We start from the raw sequence: 19,465 nt of genomic DNA, 5'->3' as shown, positions 1-19,465 counted from the left end.
TAGAAGCAGATTTTGGCGGGTTTTGTGGGTTCACTTTGAACTATTTATTTATATGCAAAAGAAGTCAAGATCATGTGCAAGTATAGCAGGGGCGGACCTATGTAGAAATTTTGGGTGCTCCGACACCCATTAAATTCAGTTACGGAGTGTATAACTGTATAGAAAATATAAAGGAAACAGATATAAATAATTAATAGAGCACCCCCGAACTCAAAATTCCTGGATCCAGCACCCCCGAACTCAAAATCCTGGGTCCGCCTCTGAAGTATAGTTTAAGATCAGCTCACAAAATTTAAATTCTGAATTTACCTTGAATAATAGTAACCAACTTCCTTGTACAATATTTCTTGCGAGGGGGAATAGATATAACAGAAAAATAAAAACATTTCACACAATGCCCTCGAAAAAATGCATAAATTTACTACTAGTATTTTGCGTAGAAAAAATCTAGAATCAATGTCTTTGAGTGTAAAAGAAGGGACTTTGACAAAGAACAAATTATCAAGTCATTTTCCAATTTTTCACATTATCTTTCACTACTTTATCTTATATTGGATCTCGCTCAAACTTCGGGGATCTTCTGATTGTTTATATCTACGCACTTTCCCGTATGTAATATTAGCTTGGAAACCGACTAGTGCATTTTATAATTACTTAATTTAAGAAAATCGACGGACTTAATCAATTTTGATAGAGATTTTTTTCTCTCACCAATTAACGATGGATTCTCAGTTTCTAATGTCGACGTGCTATTTTCCGACAACCACAAATCAATCGGTTCTTAGTCGGAAAATCAACATTTTCGACCGCTATCGATCAATTTTGGCCCTCGGAGAAGGTAGTATATTTAGTTGTGTACTCACTACTCAGTATATATCTCATATTATATGGTATCACTCTCAAACTTTTGGAAGCTTCTGATTGTTTATATGTACGCACTTTCTCGTTAGTTTGGAATGACTGGTCAATTTGAGCCTCAAAACACATGGTGGGTTTGATCCAGATTCCAAGAGTTAGCAAAATGAGAATTGGTAAAATCCAAATAAACACATACACTTTGCCAAGAAAATTAGTAGACACTATACAGGTGACTGACTTTTATGAATTAATATATGTCCATATAGGTTCCTCAAGTTCAACAAATTGCCTCTATCTTTTCAGTACAAACTCCCAAAATACATCCCTATTATAAGTCCACATTGTCTCCAATCTTTTCATCCCACTATAGGCACTTAGCAACATGTGAAATTGGAACATTGCTATGCCTTGACAACTTGCAGTTTAAGTGGATGGCCAGCAGATAAACACAAAGGCTAAGGAAAAATACTTAACTAAGTACTTGTTCCATAAATATAATTTTATCTAGTACATTATTTTGTTTATTTGTGAAATTAAAAAAGAAAGAATCTTAATGGGAGTGGTTAGAAGTCAGATGTTGATTTGGCCAACCATTCACTAAGAAAGATATTGCAGAAGGTGTTCCCTTGTCGTCCCAAAATATGCGGACCTGTTCACCATTTCCCTTCTTATCTGATCCACATACAATTGTTAATTAATTCACCCATGGAGATTATAAACAACTCATTTTAAAAAAGTTTTAGTTTATATAAAGGCAGTATTTTTTTTTATATTATCAATACAATTAATCTGTTATCTAATCTATCAATATATGGAGATTTACATGTTATGAGTTACTAATTTAACACGACAACATAAAATTTATCATACTGTCAATGCACAAAATATACATATATAATAACATGACTACAAAAGTTATAAGTGTCAGGGTTGGAGCCACGATGGTAGTTACGGATTTGGCTCAACCCAATAATTTTAGTTCATACCCTGCATTTGTGTACTATATAGAAATAATCTCTCCAGAACCCGGTAAGCAAAAGAAAAGATTTAGAACGCATAAACTAAAAATTCTGGCTCCATCTTTAGTTAGAGCTCCTAAAAAAGTTGGTATTCAAGCAATATACAACCAGATAAACTTCATTAGTACCAGTTTAAACATTTAATTATCTTCATTTGCTTATATGATGCATTCCTATTGCAAGAATAAAGCCTTACTCCTAAAAGTAAAAACAACAGATGAAAGTATTAGAATCCACTTTTGGCTTTTGAAACACGGTGGAAATTAACTTACTTGATCTTTTTTTGACTAGAGATTCGAGTTTGCAACGGATAAAAGTGGATATTGTTCTTAATGTTCATAAAGTGATTCTTCTCAAACTAAAGAAATCTTGGAAAGTATATAGTTTTAAATTAAGATCGTTCTAAGTCCTATATAAAACTGTCAAGCCTAGAATGGAATCAAAGATACTTTGTATTTTAATTGATATAAGAATAGTCCGGATATACAGAAATTATATTTTCGACTAATCTGAGTCTCTGACCATTTGATTACAAATATGATACTGTAGTATGTAGCTTTTAATTGGCAAAACGAAAGTTATGTTGATGCAATATGAAAGAGATTAATTCCGTGATTATTCTCATTGATTGAGTTGGTAATATACCATAGTTACAATGTCCTATTAGGATATAAACTATACTAACCTAAAATAGAAGATTTACAAAATATTCTTTTACTACATATTTACACTATTTATCACACCCCCGCAGTCGAAACGGGAGGTTTACGAACGCTGAGACTGTCCCGAAAATCTTCAAATAAGACCTGTGGCAGTCCTTTAGTGAAAATATCGGCGAGCTGATATCGGGACGGAACATGAAGGACACGGACGTGGCCGCGCACCACCTTTTCACGAACAAAATGTATATCCATCTCAATGTGCTTGGTGCGCTGATGTTGGACTGGATTTCCTGACAGGTAAATGACACTGACATTATCACAATAACTAAAGTAGCCTTAGGGATCGGACAATGTAGTTCCAAGAGGAGGTTACGTATCCAGCATGATTCAGAGACAACATTAGCAACCCCCCTATATTCTGCTTCCGCACTAGAGCGGGAAAGAGTAGGTTGGCGCTTAGATGACCAGGATATCAAATTATCTCCCAAAAACACGCAATAACCTGACGTCGAGCGTCTGGTGTCTGGACATCCCCCCCAATCAGCATCAGTGTATGAAACCAAATCAGTAACTGAAGATGAGTAGAGATGCAAACCATGATCAAAAGTACCCTGAATATACCGAATAATCCGCTTAAGAGCAAGCATATGCGTATCTCGTGGAGCATGCATATGAAGACAAATCTGCTGTACGGCATAAGAAATATCCGGTCTGGTGAAGGTAAGATACTGAAGAGCACCTGTAAGGCTCCGGAAATGAGTGGGATCATCACACAGATTGCCAGAAGAGGCACTGACCTTCGGTTTAGTGTCAACCGGAGTGGAAGAAGGCTTACACGAGGACATTCCTGCACGTTCAATAATGTCCGTAGCATAACTTCGTTGTGATAGAAACATACCACCCTTGTGACGGGTCACCGCAATGCCAAGAAAATAGTTCAAAGGACCTAAGTCCTTCATAGCAAATTCTGAGCCAAGAAGGCCCATAATAGAACAGTGGAGAGCATCTGAATAAGCAGTAAGAATAATATCATCCACATATAGTAAAATGTAAGCCAAGTGGTGCCCTTTGCGATAGATGAACAAGGAGTGGGTCAGACCTGCTATTAGCAAAACCAATGGAAGAAACAAAGTGTCACGACCCGACTAGGGGCCGCGAAGGGTACCCGTGCTAACCACCGAGCACCACTCGTGTGACTACTCCTTAGCCTTTTTATCAATCGATTATCCACTTCATACTTAATTTATAAAAAAAACCATTTTCATTTGGAAACAAAAGCATTGTATATACTTGAGCCCTATAGGCTAGCAAAATAATACATATATGTACATACATACAAAATGACCCTTCCATGAGACCATACAACCCACATCGAGTATCTACGAGCCTCTATGGAACGACATATACAATTATACACAAAATATCATCACAGGCACCTTCGGAGCAATGGAGGGCTTTCAATCAACTGGCAACTCTAAGAATCTGGAGCAATGTCTCCTCCCTGTCTACCTGTGGGCATGAACACAGCGTCCAAAGAAAAAGGACGTCAGTACGAACATTGTACTGAGTATGAGAGGCATAAACAGTGAAAGAATACATCAATAATATAGAGAAGCATCAACATAACATCTGGATCTGACTACTGATCATAAAAGAAGTAATGCATGTTATCTTACTCATACTCATCATCATGGCATATATGCATCATACACAAGCTGCCCGTTCATATCGGAACGGTGTGATAATCAATAATAGTAGCCCGCGTCCAGGGCATCTGGGGTACCATCTCATGCCGCCCACTAGTGGTGTCTGCCCATGCCCGAAGGTCATGGTGTCTCCGTATAGCTGCCCGCCTTGGCGGTGACTGCCCGGCCAACTAGGCACGGTGTAAAATGCTCATGACATGCTCAATGCAAAATACTCATAATAATATGGTCATCATAAAATACTCATCTTATCATGATATGTATATAAGGCTCAAGATCAACTTTATTCTATCGGGGTGACGTAAGGTCGTAATCCCCCGGTTACCTTATGGACATTCTGCCTCACCTTGAAAGGACTAGTACATAAGGTGAGTGTAGGCAAGGAATAACATCCTCATATCGTATAGCTTATCTCATATAGACATTCATAGGCATAAGCTTTTAACTTCTTAGAAGGTGAGAGCTCATGAAAGGAATAGGGATTTAAGCTAAGAGATTCATGCCATTAGAAGGAAGGACTAGCCTCACATACCTTTGTCGTTTAGCTAAGCTATCGGTCACTCGTTCACCTCCGATGTCACGTCGTCACCTTCATTAAAGAATGTGAGGTACATTAGCTAAATAACTATGAGAACGCGTCGTTAGTTTCTAGGAAAAATTGGGCAGCACTTCCTTTGTTTATACTACTTCTCCCATGTTCTACATCAACTCCCAACATTCGCAATATTACTCACAATATCACAATCAACACTCGTCATTCATATGCACTTAGCAAAATCCACCATTTTCTTCCAATTAACTCACATTTAGGGTTATAGCTCATTATCGTATTTTCCGCATTCATAAAACTCATTTCATATCCTAAGCATCATTCCCAACATGTTCATAATCACCACATCCCAACATCCTTGATTCAATCCCACTATCATCCAATTGTGTCACTATTCACTCAAAAATACCCCATTTTTTATGTTCTTCTACATTTCAAGCATCTAAGCTTTCTAATACCTTAAACAACATGGGATGATCATAAAACTCACCTTGGATGATGGTTGAACAAGCCTTGAAAGAGAATACCTCTTTAGCACCAAAACCCTACTTCACTCTTTCTTAAATTTCCTTGAAGAAGATAAGCTTTACTTGAATCTACACACTTGATTTCATGTAATTGATGTTGTTGATCTTGGTTTTCTTTTGATATCTCTTATAGATGGATGTTGGAGAGAGTTCTAGAGATTTCCTTAGCCAACAGGATGGAAAAAAATGATTTTTGGACGAGTTGGGTACATTTAAAAGGGGTCCAGAATTTTCTGGACTGGCACGACATGCGACACACTTCGCGAGTCGCGGACATGCTCCGCGAGTCGCAGGTTGTGTCGCGGAGCTCGCCAGACGACCGACCCTCACTGGCACAACCCGCGATGAAGCGGCGTGGTCGCGGGTCGTTTCTGCGAGCCGCAGGTGGTGTCGCGGAGTGTGCCAGAAGGTGATATTATTTTGCCCCGAAACGGTCTGTCGTAGAGTGGCCATAACTTTTGATCCCGATATGCTGTGAGGGCCCACGACCTATGGTTAGAAATATCTTTCAGTTATATACAACTTCCATCCTGTGGTGTTTTTCCCAAATTCCAACTTTACAATGGCGTTTTGGCCCCTCCAAACCAGATCCTCCGAAAATGTTTCCTTAACTCGCCCCCTTTTGGATGGCTTATGCCCATATTTGGCTTATGGGTCCTTCTTGAAACTTACTTGGCACTTAATTACCAACATAAGGGGCATTATAATTCTTCTCCTAAATATCATTAAGACATCACTAGTTCGATACTCGAAATTGTCCTTCGCCAGTCGATTCACTGTGCACGAACGAAAATTTTTCGAGGTGTAACACAAAGTCAGCAAATCTTTTATACCAAGCTCTCGGTGCCTGTTTAAGCCCATATAAGGACTTGCGCAACAAACACACATAATCGGGACGAGATGGGTCTCTAAAACCCATAGGCTGATGCATATAAACCGTCTCCTTGAGCTCGCCATGAATAAATGCATTTTTGACATCCAACTGATGAATGGGACAATGTTTAGATAGAGCTAGACTTAAGACAGTGCGGATCGTTGCTGGCTTCACGACCGGACTGAAAGTCTCACCACAATCAATGCCAACCTTCTGTGTTTTGCCATCACCTACAAGACGGGCTTTATGCCTCTCAAAATCACCATTAGACTTTTCTTTATGAGTAAAAATCCACATAGACCGAATAACATTCACATTAGGTGGACGGGGTACCAAATCCCACGTCTTATTTTTAATAAGAACATCATATTCATCATCCATGGCTAATTTCCAATTTCGGGTCACGTAGCGCATCCAATGGTTTACGAGGTATGGGGGACTTGGTAACCGCCGCATGTAGATTAAATGGGTACTTGGGTTTGAAAATCCCGCACTGACTATGAGTGACCATGCGTGTGTGGGTATTGGGCTGGACAGGTGGAGAAATGGTCGAGTTTTGCGGGGTGGTGGGAAACTGGTGGGGGAGAAGGGCGGACTGGTCCTGCGTAGAGGACGATGGAGGCTGCTGCCCAGTTGGGGAGGGGTCGGCGTGGTCCTGAGTCACGGGCAGCGACGGAGGGGGACAGGGCAGCGGTGGAGGGCTGGTGGCTATATGATGGATCAAGTAAGGAGAGAGGCCATCATCAAGGAAGTCATAAGAGGTGGGAGCCGGAGTATGGATTTTGGAAAACGGAAATTGAGTCTCATCAAATAAAACGTGACGACAAATAATGAGTTTATTTGAGGATAAATCAAAACATTTGTAGCCACGATGGTTCGGTGGATATCCCAAAAAGACACATGGAGTTGACCGAGGGTGTAACTTGTGAATAGTAGTAGACGGAAAAAGGGGATAACATAGACACCCAAAGACTCGGAGATGAGAATAAGATGGTTTCCGTTGGTAAAGGACCTCTAAAGGTGATTTGTGACCCAATAGCTTACTTGGTAAAATATTAATGAGATACGTCGCCATTTGCAATGCATGATGCCAAAAAGACGGAGGAATGGAGGCATGATCAAGAAGAGTCCGGATGACATTATTTAGTGAACGAATTTTTCTTTCTGCTTTCCCATTTTGAGAGGATGTATGAGGACACGAAAGACGGAAAGACATCCCATTGGATGCACAAAATTTTCCGAATTGACTATTAGTATATTCCCTCCCATTATCACATTGGACATTCTTGATAGGACGTTCAAATTGAGTAAGAATATGGGTCTTAAAATCCATGAATTTTGAGTAAACATCAGATTTTATAGCCAAAGGGAAAGTCCACAAATAGTTGGTAAAATCATCCAAAACAGAACATAATAAAGATGGCCCATAGAACTCAAAATTGGAGAAGTCCACAAATCAGTATGAATAATGTCAAATGGAAACAAAACTAGCAAATGGAAACTTAACATGTTTACCAAGAACGCAAGAATGACAAATACTAGATGAACTAGAACTATTACATTCAATGTTTTTATTACGCCTAAGAAAATCTAAAATAGAAGCTCCCGGGTGGCCCAAACGATCATGCCAACGGGTAGAAGACAAGACAGCAAAAGTCAACGGTGAATTGGTAGAAAATTTGAAGGTGGACAATGGATAGAGAGCACCCCTACTATTACATCTCATGAGAGCCATCCCCGTCCGGAAATCCTTCACAGAAAACCCATAAGGATCAAATTCAACACTCACATAGTTATCAGTAGTAAATTTACGAACCGATATCAAATTCTTTATGAGTTTTGGTGCATGAAGGACATTGTTTAACAATAAAGGAGGGTTCGGGGGAGGCAATTTAGCATGACCACAACCTCGAATTGGAATTGAATTACCATTACCAACAACAATGCCAGTATTACGATTGCTCAAATTAAAATAAGACGAGAGAGTACCTTTTGTGGATGTCATATGGGACGTGGCGCCGGTATCCATATACCAATTCGAATCGGGTTGGTTCAACGTCATCGTGTGCATGGCCGATTCAATATCCGTCGGAGTCCATTACGTCGAGGGGCCCGCGGCTGCATATGTCTGCTGCTGTGGTCGCGAGCCCAAAATGCCAGGCTGGGCCAGCGACCTCGGGCCAGACGAAGAAGATGGCGGCTGCCACTGCTGCTGTGGCCGAGCCCAGTGCGTGGTAGGATACGGGCAAGGGGGAGCCCACTGAGGCATCCAACCCCACTGCCACGGTGAGGAGGGCTGTTGCCACTGCTGCTGGTCACCTGAGGGGCGTCCTCCACGGCGTCGGCTGCCACTGCCGCCGCCCGAACCACGGCCACCGCCGTTATTATTCCCGCCGCTAGAGCCGCGGTTTTTATTGTTATTTTTGCCCCGATGATGGTTAGAACGACCAGAATTTTCCAGATGAGAAGAGTCATCAAAATCACGTTTGGAATTAGCCACCATAGCCGCGGGCGAGTCATCGTGCATTTCAGCCAACGCCTTTTCCTCAAGGCACAAACTTGACCGAGCTTCGGAGAATGGTGGAAGAGACTTACTTTAGCGGATGTAGGTACCCAAATTCTTGTATGCCTCTGGGAGTCCAGCCACCAGTTGGAAAACGAGGCGGTTGTCGGTCACCGGAGCCCTCACACTCTTAAGTTGATCGGCCAAGGTCTTGAGACGTTGGCAATACGCCGAAGCGTTTGGAAAATTCCGCATCTTGACATGAGAGAAATCATGTTCCAAAGCAACGACACGGGAGTTTTTGTTGTCTTGAAAAAGATTACGGAGGTGATCCCAGACCTCCTTTGCCGATAGGTCTTATTCGATGATTGTATGCAATAAGTCCGTGGAGATGGTTGCATATACCCATTGAAGTACCGTGGCATCCAAAGTGGACCACAACTCCTTTTCGTCGTCGGTGGTAGGAGCCTTCTCCTTTCCGGTTGGCAGAATGTGGGAAAGGACACGGTGAGACCGGGCATGAAGTTTGAATAATTCGGCCCAAGCCGAATAATGATCCGTTTCCATCTCAAGAATGATTGGGATGTGATTCTTGATGTTGGAGACAGCCAAAGCAAGATGGAACTTGGTGTCTGCCATTGATGGAAGGCAAGAAAAATGGACGGAAATCGAAGAAGAAGAAGAAGAAGAAGACGTCGGAAAAGTGGGTAGAGGACGTCGGAGAATTAGGGCAGCGGAAGAGAAGGAAAAGAAACCCTAGTATCTGATACCATGAAAGATATTAATTCTGTGATTATTCTCATTGATTGAGTTGGTAAATATACCATAGTTACAATGTCCTATTAGGATACAAACTATACTAACCTAAAATAGAAAATTTACAAAATATTCTTTTACTACATATTTACACTATTTATCACAATAAAACACTATAATTATTTTACCATTTGTAAAATGTACACGTACAACTACTACTCCAACAGCTTGTGTCTTTACTGATAGAAAAATTGGTCTGGGGTTGTAATGAGAAAAATTGTTTGCACAATATTGATTAGTTAAAGTAAAATGCTGCATCTGCAATTAATTCTTGAAGTAACTCGAAGAGAAGAAGTCTAATAAAGCAAAACGAGGCTATGAAATTTTAAGAGAACTAAATGAGAAAAAGAGGCATGAAATTCCTTTTTTTTCACTATTACAATAGTTAGTGCACCCATCTATTTAAATGTCAGCTGCTTGAAAACTAGCTTATTAGTAGAAAGAGTAATTTGGTACACTAAATTTAGTCTTGAATTGTGAAAATTTCATCTCAACCTATGAGTCTAGAGCCGTCAATGTGGACTGACCCAGCTCAACCCGTAATTTGATAGGACAGGGCTTGAATTTTTGAAGCCCATTTAAAAACAAGGCTTTTTAGCCTGCCCCCAGTAAGTCTGTTGGCCCGTGAGTTGGCCCGGCCCATGGGCCAAATAAAATATTTAATTAAAAAATAGAAAGAAAGTGAATATGTTAAGACAATCTTGTCACAAGCAAATTCAAATGTACTTGATGAAGATGATGTGCTAGTGTTGGATACGTCATAAGTGCCTGGAAGTTTATTTCAGAAGTTTATTTTTACTTTAAATGGATGGAGTATTGTCATTTTCTTTTGCGTTTTATTGAGATCTATTGAAACAAAGCTAGATTAATATTACTTATTAATATGTTAAGTGTTAACCATGTCAAAGAGTCATTCAGTTTCGCAGAAGATTGTTCAATTGTACCCAAAATATTTGCATAGAATGGTAAACATTTCATACCGAAGCCATACAATCAAATCTTTAATTGAAGTCAAACTTAATAAGCATTATTAGAATCATCTTATTTGTGGATTTGAGACGGTTAGCTAAGAGTAACACCATGTAAATATTACCTTGTAAATATATGTGTTACCATTTTTAAATTAAAGAATTATGAAAAATATTCTTTTTAAAAAGGTGGGCTGGCCCATAGCCCACATAGTGATGAATTGGGCTTGCTGTTTAAAGGCCCATCCAAATGTGGGCCAGCCCAACCTGGCCTGTTAAATTCCAAACCCAAATGGGCTAAGTCCGGATGGACTGAGCCAACCCGTTTTCTACCTATGACCTATGTTAGGAGGTTATCTTTTTTTTTTGCGCGGATTGCTTTTCATTTGGGGTGGTCTTTAATTTTTGCCCTTCAAATTGGTAATCTTTAATTTTTACCTCTTGCCTCACACCCTGAGGTTGTGAGTTCGAATCCCAGCTCAAATAAATAAATTAAAAAAAAAACGCTGGGCAGAATTTTGCAAGGCAGGCAGAATTTTGCAAAGTCTGCCTTGCGAAATTCTGCCTGAACGGCAAAATTTAAAGACCACCCCCAGCGAAGGGTAATCCTGCAAATTGCCCGGAGGTCATCAGACCATCTGTCGTTGAAACATTAAGTTAGGCTGGTGAACCCTCAATTCACTCTTCAAGCATCACTTATTATCTCAACATCACATTATATAAAAAGTCATTTTTTCCTTCTCTTAATTCCCATCCTTTGTGGATGCGACAACCAATCATCTTTAAAGGTACCTATGTAAATACCTATATATTACCATGTCTAAACTGTCTTATCAAATGTAAAAATTCCAAGAGCTACAACGAAGAATCTACTCTATTAATATTGAGATATTGAGGTGAAGATACTGTCAATTAAGAGGCTTATAGTGTCTGTTTGGAAACAGGGTGGAGCTAGAATAAGAGTTACGTGTTCGACCGAACTCAATAGTTTTGGTTCAAATCTTATATTTGTGATAAGATATGTATTCACTAAGCTGACCTTTTGGGGAGTCCGTGTCCACTAAGCTCACGAACCGGGTAGCTTGCCGTTGGTAGTGAGAGTTGTTAAGGATTTGGTTGGTTGGAACTTACTCCACAAAGAGCGGTATATGTGTATATGATATCAGTACGATCCCTTCTTAACGCCAGTTCTCCAACTAGCTTTATCTGCAATTTTGTATCTCTCAGCATAGTTAACAAATACTTATGCATACAAACATAGTAAAATTTGTCATATTATAATTTTTTAATGTGCTGTTGCATTGAAAATAATCTAATCCAATAAATGGAGTAAATAATGAATAAAATAAAATCTCATTTACCTTATTGTTACTAAACAAAAGATTAGATACAAGTTGGATTGAAATAAGTCTCGATCGAACATGAATTGAGTAGACCCTTAATATGATATTGACCAGATTCGGGTTGACGTCAATTGGAAGTCAACCTTCATAAATCATAGGGGTTATCTGCTACTATAAAAACGTTTGAGGAGATTTTACCAAACACCTAAAGTTTAGAGGGCACAAGTTGCAATTTACCCTTTCATAAATTATCCCAAACTTAAACCCCTTGAGAACACACCGCTTCATTACCCAAACATTCATTTGTTCAAATTAAAATCCCTATTTTATAATTTCCCCTTTAGGAATGAAAACTAAACCCCTCTTTTAGGGTTTAAACTAACAGAGAACTGAAGCTTATTGTGTAACTTCATTCTCAACTGCTTTGTTTAAAGCTTAAAGATTGATTTGTTACCAGAAATAAACAGCAATAATGTCGATTAATAAAGCAGTTGATGAAGATTCAAATCAAAATCAATGTCAAAATGATAAGAGTAGATTAACTTATGAAGGTTGCAATGTATTGCTTGACATCAATGATGGCGACCGTTTGGTTTTTGCTCGTCTTACTGCTGCCTCGTAAGTAATTACCGTTAAAGTTTCTGTTTGCTGTATTTAGTTTTGTATAAAGGATTCTTATAGTGTATTGTAACTAATTTGAATTTCGGATATAGTTGATTGATTCTTGTGCATAAAGAGGCAGTTTTTTTTTTCTCTGGAAAATTATGCTCTATATCCAGTGGGAGAAAATATTTACATGCTTTAGCCATATTTTGTGTTTGTTACCCTGGTTTAGCCCATATTTGTGTATAAACATCTTTTATACACTATTATACACTTTGATGCAAGGTTGATACATTAGGTATAATGTAATATTGTATAAACTGAAAATATGGCTATCTGGCGTAATATTTTATGTTGGGCTGTATATTTTTGAAAATTTCCCCTTTATTTTCTGTTTTTTCTGGATAAATGTGTTTTTTTTATTCGGGGAAGTTCATGTTAATGCAGGACATTAAAAATTGGGAATAAGAAATGTTCTCTTCAGCCTTTGATTGGTTGTCCGTTCGGGTCTCTGTTTCAAGTGGAGTCCGGAAAAGAAGGAACCATTTTGTCTCGTTTTGTTCCGAATGCTGAAGGTAACTTTCTGATTTAGCTTTTGTATTTGTTGTGAATTGTGTTGTTTTGTTCTTTATGTATGAGAAATCTCCTTAATGTATTAATAAGCTCCCTCAACTTGGGTGGTAGTCATTAACTGGGAGTGCTTAATATTAGAAGTAGCTAATCGCCCTATTATGCATAATGTTATATAATCATAATCAGAGGGGGATCTAGGATTTCTAGAATATGGGTGCACCACTAATGAAAGGGGAAAAAAGAGATTGTATTAAGTGGGAATTGTTGATCCCTGTTCCTTTAGATAAATATAACTTAGCATTCAACCAAGTTAACCAATCAGCCTTTTGGACCATGGATGCCAGCAGGCAATATTAAATCAATTCTAGGACATATGTACATAGAATATCTAATTTGTCGGAGAGACCATGGGTTCACGTGCACCACAATTTCTAGTGTAAATTCGCCCCTGAATTCATAATCTCTATCTGAAAGAATATATTGCCTGGCTTTCTTAGAGAGACACGTCTTCTCTTTCCTATTATGGATCATCATCATCATAGACTCTTATAGACTCGGATGAGCAAGCATGGTTGACATGATTTTAACTTGATAATAAGGACAATTAGATGCAGGACTTATACTGCAGTTGATGATATTTTGCCTGTAACCTTCCTGCCACATTGAACAATGAACATACCTTGTTTCCAAATAATGCCAAAGAATGAGCTCTTGCTTTCTATGATGCACTCAAACTTCTTCAGTAAAACCAGAACTAGTCTTCTTTTTTGCTTTTCTTTGTTCACTATAGTATATTCTTGCTTATTCTCCCCAATCTTTTGGGAGAAAGAACCAGCTGAAAAGGGACAAAAGGATTAGGATATAGAGGTGGTATATGGATCATGGACCAAGCTAGTTTGCAAAGGTAGACCAAACCAAATATGTTTATGCATCTTGTATTACTTTCGATGTAATTGTTCTCTTCAATTATTAGCAAATTATGTGGAATTGATAGTAGTTTTTGTGCATTTTCATTATCAGGTAACAACCTTGAAGAAAAAGACGTGGATGGATCTAAAGACAACCGTGCATTAGTTGATAATAACACGGCTCAAAGTCTCACTAGTGAAGATATAGACGAGATGCGAAAGTAAGAGTTTGTCAGAGGTTCAGGGTTTTATGTGGTATTTTTATTTAATTTTAGTTGTCAGTTTCAAGATATTAAGGATGCTATGTTTTCAGATGTATGTCAAAAGTAAATTAGTAACTGCATATACTTTTCTTCCCCTCCTCTGCAAAGGAAGGACTTTATTTAGTGGATGTTGATAATTTCTACTTTCAGTTAATAGAAGGCCTCTAGGTTTGGGAACTACAAACTAGTTTGGAATGGTGGTATGCATCCTCTGCCTCCGTTTCACTCTGTTTGGGCCAATTTCATTGAAATATTAACAGACAAATTGGAGGTTTTCTGAATCTAGAATTTCTCTAAATTTATATGTTATATTTTCTTCCGATATGTTGGACGGAATTTTGGTTACAAAAGAGTTTCTTAAGCAAAAGAAAAAAGTGCTAAGATTCTTAGGTCTTCATTTAGCAGTTCTGAAGAAAAGTATTAATCTTACTATGTTGTAGGCAGGGAGCAAAAGGGGATGAAATAGTTGAAGCACTCATTGCAAACAGTGCAACTTTTGAGAAGAAGACACTATTTTCACAAGTGAGCTTGATATTTTTTGTGTTGATTACTATTTATTTGAGAAATTATGCTGAACTCTCAGTGTTTGCAGGAAAAGTATAGAGTTAAGAAACAGAAGAAATATGCACCTAGAGTGCTCATGAGGCGTCCCTTTGCACGAAGGTTGACTCCTGGCTTTAAATTTCTTTTTGTTATTCTGGAGATCTCTATTTAGACGTACTTCTTCCCAATATTGAACTACTTCATATACTCCAGAATGTAGCCCTACCGCTTCAAGTGGAAGAAGGCGGTATTTCTTAGTTGAGCAATGATCTTATAGTAACTGTCAATTTGCTGTAACTGGATTATACCACTTCATTCATGTAGAATACTCAGTTTTTCTGTGGAATTCTGAGTACGTCCTCTTATTTTTTTTGATAAGTAAAGCATTTTAGGGCTGTTGTGGATTGGGTTCACTTTATATGAATTTTTTTATTCAGGTGATTTCCTCGTTTCAATCATACATAATGGTAGTTCTGCATTAATTTCTAAGCACTATTTGTTCTTTCAAGGATATAAAAGGATAGTTCTGCATTTAATTTCTGGACTCGAAATCCCCCAAGCGATTAGTGGTGATGTCAATTGTAGAAAATCGTAATGCTACATTTGGTTTCTAGTTGCAAACTCCTTAGTTGTTGTGTTCCTTGATCTTTTCTTCAATTTCTAACGTATATCTTGCTCTTTTCAGCATTTGTGAGGCCTACTTCAAGAAACATCCTGACAAAATTGGGTAATAGTATGATCTGCTCTTGCTTTTGATCAAATATCTTCATCTGTTGTTTTCTGGTTGTGATTTCTCTTTTGATTGAAGGAAAGGAAGGATAGGCTTTGATTGCTTATTTTAGAATCAGAAAATGTTGAAATCTGATATATTCTCCTTGATGTTATTTGCTGTTGGTATGGCAGTGCTCATGCAAGTGTATGTGTCCACATGTTCATTGTAGTCATAATAACCCTAAGCTTGCTCATCTTGCATGGCATGATTCATGGTTTTGGATACATGGGGGTTGATTTTATATTCTTTTGATTCCATCAGGTTCATGCGAGTGGATGCACTATCTCTACTGCTCTCCTTGGGAAATGTTACTGCAAATGCCGATGTACTTGTAGTGGACATGCTCGGTGGTATTCTTACTGGTGCTATTGCGGAACGACTAGGCGGTATGTTTATTTGTTCTTCACTTTAATTACATTAAGAACATCAAGGGGCTATTTGTGATCATTGCTTTATTCACATTAAATTTGACTATGCAGCCCATACTACTCGAATCTGTCTCATGTCTGTGGATTATTGCTATTGTTACTGATACTGACCCTATAATTGTCCTGATGTACACAGCATTAATGTTTCATAGTTGTGAAACCATGTCGGAACATGTTATGGTATTGTCAGATACTGTTAATTGCTATGAAGTTGGTGACTTTATAGACTTTTAATGACAACGATCTTAGCAGGTACTGGTTATGTGTGCAATACTTATCGTGGATCATCACCATATCCTGTTGATATCACAAGGATGTTTAATTTAAGTGATGAGATATGTAAAAGGTACACTCCTTTGCATTTAAATTTGAAAAATAACCCATTTACAGTATGCGACAAGATTTTGATTTTTGAGGGGTACTTAGTATATAGTACAAACGAAGAAAAAAACTGTATATTTCAGTGGGTAGCTTATAGTTTCATTTTCCAAAAATCGTCTATGTATATTGCGTAGTGCTAACTATGATTTTGCTGTTTTTCCGTGGGTCTAGAATTGTGCATGCATCACTGACCGACCTGAATTCACTTCAAACTGGAGATTCAGTGTCTGAGAATCAGGTAAAATCAAGTTGTAATAACCAAAGTTGTTCCTTTTTTGGTATAAATTATTTCTTCTCTAAATGGGCTCGTGGATGTGTTTTAAACTTCTCTCTAAAACATGTTTTTGCAGGAAGAAACCTTACCTGCCACTCATTCTGGCCGTCTAGAAGAAGTTGGTGTGTCAACTGAGGACGGTGGCATGGATATAACACCTGAGGAAGTTCCTTCACCAATAATCAAGCCTTGTAAATCTGTAAAAGCAGGTCAGAAGGCACCCGTGGAGGCCATCAAGTTGTGGAAAGAAAATGGTTTTTCCAGGTTTGGATATAATCTGGTTTTCATTCTTCTCTTTTGCCAAATTATATTGCTGCCTTCTAGCTTATTTCCAATTCATTTTTTCAGCCTAATAATTGCTGCTCCAGAACAGGACCCATGGGGCATTGTTAAAGACGTGCTTCCTCTTTTATCATATTCAGCTCCTTTTGCTATTTATCACCAGTATGCTCAGGTGTTGTATTTAACTTGCCAATCTTAATAATGTTATTTAGCTGCCATGCTGCTGCTCATATTTTGTACACACCCAAGCCCTTTCTTATCCACTTGTTTATTAGCCCAATTTCTGCATTCTTTATTTGTCAAGAAGAATTTTCTGCGAATTGAGTTTAGATAAATATGTTTGATTGTAAAAACCTTAAGTTGTTGGATTTAGGAACCCTGTAGTGATCATGGTAGTAAGTCAACTTCCTTTTATCTGCTCTTTAACGTCCAAAACTGTGTAAATAAGTGAAAGAATTAGAACAGATTTTCCAAAGTATCATTCTCATTTATGTTATCATTGTCAAAAAAAAAAAAAAAGTATCATTCTCATTTTCCATTTGAGTGATACAAGCGTTTGAGAGGAGATTCCGCAGCAGGATCTCACATTCATCTAGAGTCATGATGTCTCAGTCGATTTTCTATGTTGGTATCCACACAGAAAAGTCTATGAAGTTTTTTGCCATTACATCTTCAATCAGAAAAAACAATCTTGGTAGAATAACTTCATGTAAAATTTATACTTTGTTGCATGTTCTGCTTCTATTTCTTTTTCTCTTCCAAATAGACATTTTAAGCTTTGATGTAAATTAAGGATTCCACTATAATATTTTTGCTAGATTTGTAAAAATAGTATCTTTTCTCCCATAAGTTGGGGTGTGTGTGTGTGTCTTCTATTAGATCAATGATTGGAGCGCCCTCTTTGTCACAGTACCCTCCCTTCTGTTGGAGAAGTAAGATAAAAACTGATCCGTTGTTTTAATTGCAGCCTCTTGCTACATGTATGCACAACCTGCAGATTGAGAAAATGGCGATTGGCTTACAAATTTCTGAACCTTGGCTACGTGAATATCAGGTTAGTTTTAACTAAACCCAAACCACCCCGAAAAAGGGGATCTGCCCACTTACATGATTCCTTAACTTTATTCTTACTTGCATTCTTCAGGGACTGTGAAGCAGATCATAGAAATTTTATAATAGCTCCACTTGAAGTTGTTTCCAGATACATGCATAAACATTTTTTTAACTGACAAGTGACAACTATTGCTATACTTGCTATCAGAATTTAGGGTTTAAAGTCAGTGGGTTTAAAATGAGTCTAATACAAACACAAAAGCATAAATCTTTTTGCATGTGTACTTAATGATCAAACCAAAAACAATGGGTTCAGTTGAACCTATTGAACCCGCTCTAGATCTGCCTCTGCTTGCTAGCTTGTTAATTTTGCCTGAATTACTAATTAGAAAACATGCAGGTACTCCCATCAAGAACCCATCCACATATGCAGATGAGTGCTTTTGGTGGCTATATACTAAGCGGCACGAAAATATCTAGCAGCGAGCCCGTTGCCAGCTCAAACTAGAATGATATTATTTGGCATCTCTCTCTGCTTGGTTGTACATGTCGCTTGGCAATGCCATTGCCTCAAAATTTTGAGAATATTGTCTGTTAGAATAGATGTAAGGATTATCCTGTGTTTTGTCTGGGCAGCTACAAGGTAATTCATGCTGTACTTTTATTCATCGATGTATTCTTGAATAAGCAATTCTTTTTAATTATCTTGTGTTTTGTCTGGGCAGCTACAAGGTAATTCATGTTGTACTTTTATTCATCGATGTATTCTTGAATAACCAATTCTTTTAATTAAAAAGACAAGTCTCTTTAGTATTTGAAGATTTAAGTTATAAAGGCATTGAACTCTTACCTTATATCACTGTCCTTATCTGAGCAAACAATTGAAGTAAAAAAATCTATGCATGTGTAAGTTTTGCTCATATCGTTGCTCCTAAGCTCGGATAAAGAGAGTTATGGTAAGCTCGTAGCTAATAAACTTGCCACATTTATGATAAATTCTCGTAATATATAAGATATTTTATAAGTAACAAGCAAGTAATATTTGCTAGATTATTTTCTTCTATTCAAATTATGAATTATCATTTTCATCAACTCCCTCAATCTAACACGACTTGATCAGGGATATTAACAACTTAATATGATGAAGAGCAGATTGCGGAGTGCCGCCTTGTTTTTAGATCACAGTATTTGAAATTCAAAAACCAAATATAGTCAGTTTATCATCCACTAGTCATGACTCATGCCACACTGTTGGAGGCATGGACAAGTTTCATACGATTTTTGCTTTAATTTATTTATAGTATGATATAATTTGATTGAGCACGTTACGTGACTTCAAAAAGAATGTCATTGAAGGTAAATATGAGTGTTCAAGTTAAATTGTTGTCAAATTTAGAAAACTAATATTCTTTTTGGAATGGATAATAAGAAAATAATGACATTCCTTTGCAACAAAGCTACTAATTAGGAAATAAAAATTTCCAAGAGATTATGTGCAAAGTTTTGCAGATACTTGTCGTCTGAATTAAATATAGAAATTTTTAGTCCGACAAAACCAA

The 19,465-nt window shown here is 37.8% G+C and overlaps 1 protein-coding gene across 1 annotated transcript; it reads left to right on the top strand.

Moving 5' to 3' along the window:
- The first annotated feature begins 12,115 nt into the window (after positions 1 to 12,115).
- On the top strand, positions 12,116 to 18,760 carry LOC132628112 (uncharacterized). The gene is made up of 13 exons (XM_060343836.1): positions 12,116 to 12,444; positions 12,877 to 13,004; positions 14,023 to 14,131; positions 14,614 to 14,695; positions 14,766 to 14,836; positions 15,402 to 15,443; positions 15,750 to 15,874; positions 16,169 to 16,262; positions 16,469 to 16,535; positions 16,648 to 16,835; positions 16,920 to 17,025; positions 17,821 to 17,907; positions 18,307 to 18,760. Exons 1-13 carry the CDS (start codon positions 12,299 to 12,301, stop codon positions 18,412 to 18,414), a joined length of 1,353 nt encoding a protein of 450 aa, XP_060199819.1. The 5' UTR covers positions 12,116 to 12,298; the 3' UTR covers positions 18,415 to 18,760.
- Positions 18,761 to 19,465: the final 705 nt, after the last annotated feature.

This window comes from Lycium barbarum, chromosome 2 (assembly GCF_019175385.1).
Source record: "Lycium barbarum isolate Lr01 chromosome 2, ASM1917538v2, whole genome shotgun sequence".
Classification (NCBI taxonomy): domain Eukaryota; kingdom Viridiplantae; phylum Streptophyta; class Magnoliopsida; order Solanales; family Solanaceae; genus Lycium; species Lycium barbarum.
This window is presented reverse-complemented; position numbering and strand designations above follow the sequence as displayed.

Coding starts and splice junctions, on each gene's coding strand:
- LOC132628112 (XM_060343836.1), top strand. CDS start 12,299: ATGTCGATTAATAAAGCAGTTGATGAAGATTCAAATCAAAATCAATGT. Junction 12,445..12,876: donor GCTCGTCTTACTGCTGCCTC/GTAAGTAATTAC, acceptor ATGTTAATGCAG/GACATTAAAAATTGGGAATA. Junction 16,536..16,647: donor ATTCAGTGTCTGAGAATCAG/GTAAAATCAAGT, acceptor ATGTTTTTGCAG/GAAGAAACCTTACCTGCCAC.